Source organism: Salvia miltiorrhiza, chromosome 6 (genome assembly GCF_028751815.1).
Source record: "Salvia miltiorrhiza cultivar Shanhuang (shh) chromosome 6, IMPLAD_Smil_shh, whole genome shotgun sequence".
In the NCBI taxonomy this organism is placed as follows: domain Eukaryota; kingdom Viridiplantae; phylum Streptophyta; class Magnoliopsida; order Lamiales; family Lamiaceae; genus Salvia; species Salvia miltiorrhiza.
The window spans coordinates 9,945,622-9,955,349 of NC_080392.1; the positions used below are offsets into that span (position 1 = coordinate 9,945,622).

At 28.8% G+C, this 9,728-nt stretch overlaps 1 protein-coding gene across 1 annotated transcript; it reads right to left on the minus strand.

Annotated features, from left to right (window-relative positions):
- Nucleotides 1-6,692: 6,692 nt before the first annotated feature.
- On the minus strand, nucleotides 6,693-7,620 carry LOC130988541 (profilin-2-like). The gene is made up of 3 exons (XM_057912423.1): nucleotides 7,383-7,620; nucleotides 7,181-7,318; nucleotides 6,693-7,105 (listed from the first exon to the last, which is right to left on the minus strand). Exons 1-3 carry the CDS (start codon nucleotides 7,512-7,514, stop codon nucleotides 6,971-6,973), a joined length of 405 nt encoding a protein of 134 aa, XP_057768406.1. The 5' UTR covers nucleotides 7,515-7,620; the 3' UTR covers nucleotides 6,693-6,970.
- Between the last annotated feature and the right edge of the window lie 2,108 nt (nucleotides 7,621-9,728).

Consider the following 9,728-nt stretch of genomic DNA (forward strand, 5'->3'; position numbering starts at 1 on the left):
GTCAACCATGTTAAAAAGGAAACAAGAGAGGATTGCACATTCAATGCTATCAACATGCAACATCATCACATGTTTTAAGCTATTGGATATGGACTTGATCGGTCTATAGAAGTGGAAAGTCTTGGTGGTAAGAAGTATGTTCACGGGTGTGCTGATGATTTCTCAAGATACATGGGTTGAATTCATGAAGGCTAAATCTGAAACCTTCTACAAGTTTAAAAAACTGCATAACAGGTTTATGGCTCAATATGGTCTGAATGTTGGCAGGATTAAAACTGATCATAGAAAAGAGTTTGAGAACTCAATGTTTGATGATTTTTATATTAACCATGGTATCTTTCATGAGTATTCTGCTCCCAAAATCCCTCAATAGAATGGTGTTGTAGAAAGAAAAAATATAACTCTTTAAGAAATTGTGAGAGCAATGTTACATGCAAAAGCCTGTCCAAACGTTTTTGGGTTTGAAGCAGTTAACATTGTCTGTCACATCATTAACATAGTTTACTTGAGGCTAGGTACAATGTTGACTCTGTGTGAGATTCTCAAAGGTAAGAAACGTAACCTTAAGTACTTTCATGTTTTTGGATGTGTTTGCTATATTCAGAATGATCAACTAAGCAAACTTGATTCCAAAAGTGACAAGAGACATTTCTTAGGACGTTCAGCCATCAGTCATGCTTATACAGTGTATAACTTGAGAACTAAGACTGTTCAAGGAATTGTGAATGTTGTGTTTCATGATTCTTTGAGTCTTATTGACATAACAAACGATGAAGATGTATCATTGTGTTGGAAGATCAAGAAGAAATTGCACAAACACCACATGAAAATGTTGATCCAACATCTGATGCAACATCCAATGAATCAACACCTGAACCTTAGTCTACTGATAACAACTTAGAATCAGGTGATGAATGGGAAAGAAGTCTTTTGCATGACTGCAACAGATGAAATCCTCGAGGACATGTAAGAAAAAATCATCCAAAAACTCAGATAATTAGGGATGTGTTTGAACAAATCCAACATAAAAAAAAAGGATGTGAGTTACAAGGACATGGTAAGAATTGCTTTGCATGAGTTCTATATATGAAGTTGCAGAATTTGAATGTTACATGTTTCATGTTGTACTTAGGAATGTGATTGAAGCTTTAAGATATATTTATTGGGTTAATATTATGCATGATGAGTTGAATCAATTTGTTAGAACGAAGTGTCGGATTTATTCCCTAAACCACATACAAGAATGGTTTTGACACTGAGTGGATTTTTAAAATTAAAATTGATGAAGCTGGTAACATTGTTAGAAACAGGGATATAGGCTTGTTGCTCAAGTTTACACACAAGTTGAAGTTATTGATTTTGATTAAACATTTTTGCATTTGTTGCTAGGATCAAGTTAATTAGACTTTCGTTTGCAATTACATGTCAAGTTGAAATATCTCTGTTACAAATGAATGTTAATAGTGCATGCTTTTTTGAATGGTGTGTTGACAAAAGAAGCTTTGTTGAACAATCCAAAGAGCTTGAAGATGTTAGTAAACCTATTCATGTGTTTAGATTCAAAAGGCATAGTGTGGTCTTAAACAAGCTCCTCGTGCATGGTATGAAAGATTAACAGTGTTCATTGTGGAGTATGATTTCTCTCATTGTCAAGTTGATAAGACATTGTTCATTAAAAAACATGTTAGTACTACTATTATTGCACATATCTATGTTGATGATATTGTGTTTTGGCGCTACTAATGATAAGCTTGTGAAAGAGTCTGTTCAAGTTATGTCCACTACTTTTGAAATGCATATGGCAGAACATTTGAATTATTTATTAGGTTTGCAAGTTAAACAAACATATGAGATCAACTTCTTCTCACAAAGCATGTATACCAATGGGTGGTGATAACATTATGGGGGGGAGCATTGTTGGATAGAATGTTGATAACATTTTGTTATCAATATTTTTAGGTTTCAACCAACATCTCAGGAGTTTTCCTTGAAGTTGAACTTTGACTCTCCAATAGTAACTGTATATTATTAATCTTTCTCTATCTTTTATATTTTAGTATTCTTTGATTGTGGAATAACTTGTCATGTGTAGTTAGCCATGTTTTAAATAAGTGGAGGAGTGGTAATATCATGGTCCATGTTAGTGGGACAATTGTTCCTATTTTTCAAGAACGTGATGTCAACCAACATTCCACAGACTAATTGACTAGCCGTTTTTTGGGGAGTTATTTGCAGTTGTTATACGATGAATCCAGACGTGGAAAATGGTGCTTATTGAACACAACATGAGACTCTATAAAAGCTATAAGATGACTCTCTCACGCGTACGACTTGGAAGTGTATTTTCATCGAGCTAACATTCACAACAACCACTTTGTCATGTTTCCTACTGCAAACGTGAAACAATTGCCTCAAGTTTTATTTTGATGGAGGAGTCTTAAGCAGTCAATCTGTAAAAGCTATCTCTGTATTGCTGGGAGGATAATGGCAAGAATAAAAGACCAAGGCGTCATTGGAGCATAACAGGTTGTTATTTGATCGTTTAACCTTAGGTTACTCGATTGTCATTTTTTGTGTTAAATCAACATTCATAGGTGGAGTTGTAAATATTTGTTTTATTCTTAGGCACTCAATTTATAAAGATTAATCACTAAGAGATCTTTTATTGTTAAACATAGTGGATTTAGCCATGAGGCACTCACGGATTATTTCTTTGTAATCCGTGATTAAATATCATGTGTGTTATTTATTTTCCGTTGTGTGTTAGTTTGAATGTTATTAACATTCACGTTGACATTACTCTTACAAATTACACAGAATTTAGGGCACTAAATTCTTTCAAAAACAATATGCTTCAATTGAATTTTATTATATTATTTTTTAAAAAAATCTCTAATATTTCCTCCCAAAAAAACTAATTGAAATATAAATAATTATTGATCCAATTTTGTTGTTATATTAAAAATTATTCATATATATTAGTATTATTTTTTCACCCTCGATTATGACGTAAAGTTGCGATAAGCTGTGAAGTAAAACAATTGCCAACTGAGGTCCCATAACAGCTAGACTATGAATGGTCCGCGTACATGTATTTCCAGCTGGATATTTAGTAGTATTTTTTTATCCAATCCTCTTTATTTTCCATATCACCATGTCCAGAAGCATTGGATATGACGGCGCATTTAGATTTGCTTATGGATTTAGTATTCTTTCTTGGAATAGAAATATTCCAATGTTTTATACAGTTAGACGGTGTTATATATGATAAAGTTGTGGAGATTGTGCTCCTCTCCTCATGTATAATCCATTCAACTCATTTGATGCTTATAGTTGGTATGGTATGGATCATAATTTCGCCCTAATCATCATGTCGAATGAGATATATATATATATTTTTTAAACAAAGGGTCCTTTTCGATTTATGAATTAAAAAAGAGAGATTTTGGCTATTATTATTATTGATCCTGTGTGTTAAATCTCAGTATTTTCTAAAGGCAGCTTGTAAAATGAATTAAGCTTAAAAATAAACAGTTAACCTGGACGAGCCTATCTTGTTTTTTTTTTTTTTTTTGAAATCTGGACGAGCCTATCTTTAAATTGGGTTCTTCTTTTTTTGAGAGCATGGGTTTCGCATGCAGTTGATTGAATTTGATTTATAGGACTTTTGCGGGAATTCGATTTAGGACTTTTGCGGTGGATCTCAATATGAGATTACATTATAATAGGGTCAGAAAAGAAAAAGAAAAAGAAAAAGAAAGAAAGCAGTAAACATTTTTACTCAAACCCATGTATATAGTAAAATACAGTGAAGTTTGATCTTAATGTCAATTATAAAAAGAATATCACTTAAGATCGACATAAAATATTTTGTTTTAATATGAGTACTAATTTTTAATATGTCGAATTTCAATGAGGAATCATTTTACGTTATAATGATTAATAAAAAATTCAAAATAAATTTATATTTAGATAGCGTGATCATTAATTATAGTGAAGAATGACGTTGAATCGAAATACTGAGGTTAGTATGATCAAACGCAATAATTAATTTTTGGTAATATTGTGATAAACGATCGATCTTTACATTTTTTTCTTACACGACTTTTCAAGCGTTACACACCTACAATACAAAATTATCATTTAGTTGCTATACTTTCATGTTGGAATTAATCCAACGTAGCCAAAAAAATTCTATTCGGCAGCTACGTGTACAACCAATAAAAGTATTTGTGAAATAAAACTTCACGGTATTACATTTTGAACTAGTGCGCAACCCGTCGAATTTTCGACGGAAAATTATTTTAACTTATTATATAAATTATTTTTAAATTTATTTAATTTAAGGTAATATAGTTGAAATTATATTAATTTGAATCATATTCCTCAATTAAATGTTAACCTTTTGTTAGAATAATAAATATTCTTTTTATGTAGATTTTTATTTAATAATATTTTAAAAAATGTATTGATATTAAAATTTTTATTTCATCTGAGCATCATCTCGTCTGAACCTTATAGGATCATATCATAATCTAAATTTCGGAAGACGACAACTAACGTTTGAACATCAGACTTTTGAGTATCATCTCGTCTAGACCTTAAAATACAAAAAATGAACTTTTATGCGTCAAGTTTTTTTAACATCACTATCTGGAGATTTAAAAATCAAAGTTGACTTGTGAGATTGTATGATTTGGAGCTTCTAACATCATATAACTAACTTGTAATATCATTTTGTATGGAACTTGAAAAAATCTTGACAAACTTTTATGCATTATTAGTTCTAAATATTATAATTGGGTTCCAAGAATAATCTCGTTTGGAGTTTAAAAAAACAAATTTAACTTGTGAGTATCATCTCATTTGAACTTTGAATGACCACAATTAAGTTACAAGAATTATCTTGTGTGTAGCTTTAAAGATCATTATCATCTTTAGCTTGTAAGATCATAACTAACTTCTAAACATATCATCTTGTATGCAGCTTGAAAAATCTTGACAATTTTTGTGCATTATTTCATGTGGAGCTTGAAATATCATAATTGAGTTTCGAGCATCATTTTGTTTGAAATTTGAAAGAATAAAATGGACTCGTGAACATTAATTATCTTCAAATCTTGAGTTTCGAGCATCATTCCGTCTGAAAATTGAAAGAATAAAATTGACTCATGAACATTATCTCGTTTGAAGTTTGAAGATCATAACTAAGTTTTGAAAATCATCTCGTGTGTAGCTTAAGAAAGTTGACACGAGATTCAAATTGTATTAATTTATTTAGTATTTTAATTGATAGATTTTCATAAAAATTCTATGTTGAATCCAAATTTTATTTTTAAAATTTTATACAAAATATATTATTTTATAAAATATATTATTTTATAATCAAATTAAATTGAAGAAATAATTTACTTAATCAAACCAATTTATATTTTCAAATTTAATTAATTAGACCATGTATTTAACTAAATAAATTTGGTCAAATTAAATTGACAAAACAATTCAAATTGTATTAGTCTCAATCATTCCGCCAATTAAATGTAGATTTTTAATTTGGAGAGCAAGTGAAATCTTATAAAAATACTCAATGTGAAATGAGGTGATTTATATGAATTCTTCACTCGATTGAGATTATTATAAATTTGATATATGATTAAAGATTTCTAATATATTTTAACATCATATCCTTTATTGTTCTTTATCTAAATTCTTCATTTATGCATTACTAATTTCATAATTTATCTATTATTATTATTATTATTATTATTATTATTATTATTATTATTATTATTATTATTATTATTATTATTATTATTATTATTATTATTATTATTATAGTAATGGACGAACAGAAACAAATAAAGTTTGCAGAAATGAAAAATATATTTTTCTTCCCTATATAACTAAAATGTATGGATTTATTTTATAAAAAATAAAAATAAAATTTTAATTATTTTGATAGACATAAAATAAGATTTTGTTTTAAAGTAATCAGTTTATAGAATTTGTGCCTTATTATGCAAATATGTAAATCAATGACCGGACCCGTTTATAATTTACATATACGTGCATGTCTCAATTCAAACTTAATTTAAAATTAATTTTATTGAAAATTAAGAATATAAATATTGAAAATATTATACATATATATATATATATATATTCATACAATATAATATATTGCAACATATACATATAACATGTACGCTATTGAGAAATATAAAATTAATAACAAATATACATCTAATCACTAACATTCAATTAAAATAATTTATAGTATATAGATTATAATTTTTTTCTTATCAGACATGTAAATTTAATTTTTTTCTAGAAAAAATAAATAATAAAATTTATTAATTTAGATTATATGTAATGTTAATATTATTATATATATACATTTATTATTAATTATATTTATTATGATTAATGAATCTTTGTATAGAATGTAATAATTAATTAATTAATTAATGGTGAAGATTATATAAGGTAAATTTTGAATTGGTGAGATTTTAGATATGCCACATAATCCTATTCTATAATAGATAGGTACGTTATGTTTTAATTTTTTGTTTCTATAATCATATAATTCTGCAGGGTGTCAATATGATCCACCCAACTTATTAACAGACGTTGTATTTGTCATATATAACTGCTTTTAATAGGTAACAACATGAAGGCAAAAAAAAACCAGATGGAACAAAATTATATTAAATTTGGCCCAGATTTAGGCAACAACTTCTGCAACAGTTGAGAAACTCTAGAACCAACTTGTATGAGAAATGAATCCCCCCAAAAAAAGAGGGAAACAAACCAAGAAACAAACTAAGAAAGAAAAAGTTTGGTGGCCTCCAAAGCTGAAAATTGCAGGCCTTTATGAGAAACTAGAAACATCAAAATACTTAGAAATGGAGTAATTGGTGCCTCAGAAATGAAAGAAGCTAGGCACATGATTTATGAAGACGATGAGCATCTACATGCCCTGATCGATCAGGTAATCGGCGAGCCTCTCGACAACCATGTTGCATTGGCCCGGAGTGACGGGCTCCTCGTACACCCCGAAAATCAATGCTTGCCCTGTCTTCTTGATAGTTATGCCTCCAGATCCCTGCACCAAAACCAATCATTTTCACCACCAAATTCAAAACAACACAAGCCATAATTAAATAGGAAATTAATTAACCTTCTTTCCACGGATGACAGCGCCGGGCTCTCCTTGAATAACCATATACTTGGCCCCCCCAAAGAACAAACCAGTGGGGGCTAGAGTCCCAGGTTCCTCAAAATCCGCCAATATCCCTTTGATCTCATCTGGCTTCAACTGCATTAATCATCAAATTAATTAGCATAAGAAATCCTCACATTTTAATGTGGTCTGAATTTACCTGAGGGAAGGTGGCGCTCTGAGCCCACACGGCGCCGTCGTGACCCAGGATGGCCGCCGCCGCCAGTTTCAGGCCGGCATTGCCTTCAATATCGCACATCAAGTGCTCATCGACGTAAGTTTGCCACGACATTATTATATTCTTCTGCTAAATTTCTCTGCAACAACTGATATACACACACGCACACGCACTGCTATTGGAAATTGATTAGTGCTCGATATATATGATGCTGTTTTGTGTGCTTATATATAATATGTTTTGTCGTGAATGCATGGGAAGTGATTCAAATCAGTTAATGGACGCTCGTGCGTCTCGGAGGATTCATGCCCTTAACAACCACCCAATTTCCGAGAATAATACGATATTCATTTCTATACTTATGGATACCATGACGAAGCTTTCTTACTTATTATGCAGCATAACATCTTCAAATATATATGAAAACAAAGCCATTATTTACTTCAAATAACGATTGATCTACGCCTAACTAAAAAAATAGTTTTAATGATAATGATATGGAATATAGAAAAATATTGTACCATCTCAGTACATTCGAATAATATATTTTTGTATTCAGATTTGCTTAGTCAAATACATTTTTTATTTTCATATCCATTTAGTTTGTATCTTTGTTGTCAGGCTATTGGGTTATTATTAGTGTACTAGTGCGCAACCCGTCGAAATTCGACGGGAAATTATTTTATCTTATTATATAAATTATTTTTAAATTTATTTAATTTAAGGTAATATAGTTGAAATTATATTAATTTGAATCATATTCCTCAATTAAATGTTAACCTTTTGTTAGAATAACAATTATTCTTTTTATGTAAATTTTTATTTAATAATATTTTGAAAAATGTATTCATTTTTATAATTTTATTTCATCTGAGTATCATCTCGTCTGAACCTTATAGGATCATATCATAATCTAAATTTCGGAAGACGACAACTAACGTTTGAACATCAGACTTTTGAGTATCATCTCGTCTAGACCTTAAAATACAAAAAATGAACTTTTATGCGTCAAGTTTTTTTAACATCACTATTTGAAGCTTTAAAAATCAAAGTTGACTTGTGAGATTGTATGATTTGGAACTTCTAACATCATAACTAACTTGTAAACATCATTTTGTATGGAACTTGAAAAAATTTTGACAAATTTTATGCATTATTAGTTCTAAATATTATAATTGGGTTCCAAGAATCATCTCGTTTGGAGTTAAAAAAAATAAATTTGACTTGTGAGTATCATCTCATTTGAACTTTGAATGACCACAATTAAGTTACAAGAATTATCTTGTGTGTAGCTTTAAAGATCATTATCATCTTTAGCTTGTAAGATCATAACTAACTTCTAAACATATCATCTTGTATGCAGCTTGAAAAATCTTGACAATTTTTGTGCATTATTTCATGTGGAGTTTGAAATATCATAATTGAGTTTCGAGCATCATTTCGTTTGAAATTTGAAAGAATAAAATGGACTCGTGAACATTAATTATCTTCAAATCTTGAGTTTCGAGCATCATTCCGTCTAAAAATTGAAAGAATAAAATTGACTCGTGAACATTATCTCGTTTGAAGTTTGAAAGACCATAACTAAGTTTTGAAAATCATCTCGTGTGTAGCTTAAGAAAGTTGACACGAGATTCAAATTGTATTAATTTATTTAGTAATTTAATTGATAGATTTTCATAAAAAAAATCTATGTTGAATCCAAATTTTATTTTTAAAATTTTATACAAAATATATTATTTTATAATCAAATTAAATTGAAGAAATAATTTACTTAATCAAACCAATTTATTTTTTCAAATTAAATTAATTAGACCATGTATTTAATTAAATAATTTTGGTCAAATTAAATTGACAAAATAATTCAATTTGTATTAGTCTCAATCATTCCGTCAATTAAATGTAGATTTTTAATTTGGAGAACAAAAGCTTATTCTTGTATAAGTTTTATTTTGGTGAAATCTTATAAAAATACTCAATGTGAAATGAGGTGAATGATACGATTCTTCGCTCGATTGAGATTATTATAAATTTGATACATGATTAAAGATTTCTAATATATTTTAACATCATATCCTCTATTGTTCTTTATCTAAATTCTTCATTTATGCATTATTAATTTCATAATTTATCTATTATTATTATTATTATTGGACGAACATAAACAAATAAAGTTTGCAGAAATGAAAAATATATTTTTCTTCCCTATATAAATAAAATGTATGGATTTATTTTATAAAAAATATAAATAAAATTTTAATTATTTTGATAGACATAAAATAAGATTTTGTTTTAAAGTAATCAGTTTATAGAATTTGTGCCTTATTA

Excerpts from the sequence above, each read along its gene's own strand:
- LOC130988541 (XM_057912423.1), bottom strand. The coding sequence starts at position 7,514 with ATGTCGTGGCAAACTTACGTCGATGAGCACTTGATGTGCGATATTGAA. Across the intron at positions 7,319-7,382 it reads AGAGCGCCACCTTCCCTCAG|TTGAAGCCAGATGAGATCAA; the intron begins GTAAATTCAGAC and ends TGATTAATGCAG. Across the intron at positions 7,106-7,180 it reads CTGTCATCCGTGGAAAGAAG|GGATCTGGAGGCATAACTAT; the intron begins GTTAATTAATTT and ends GTTTTGGTGCAG.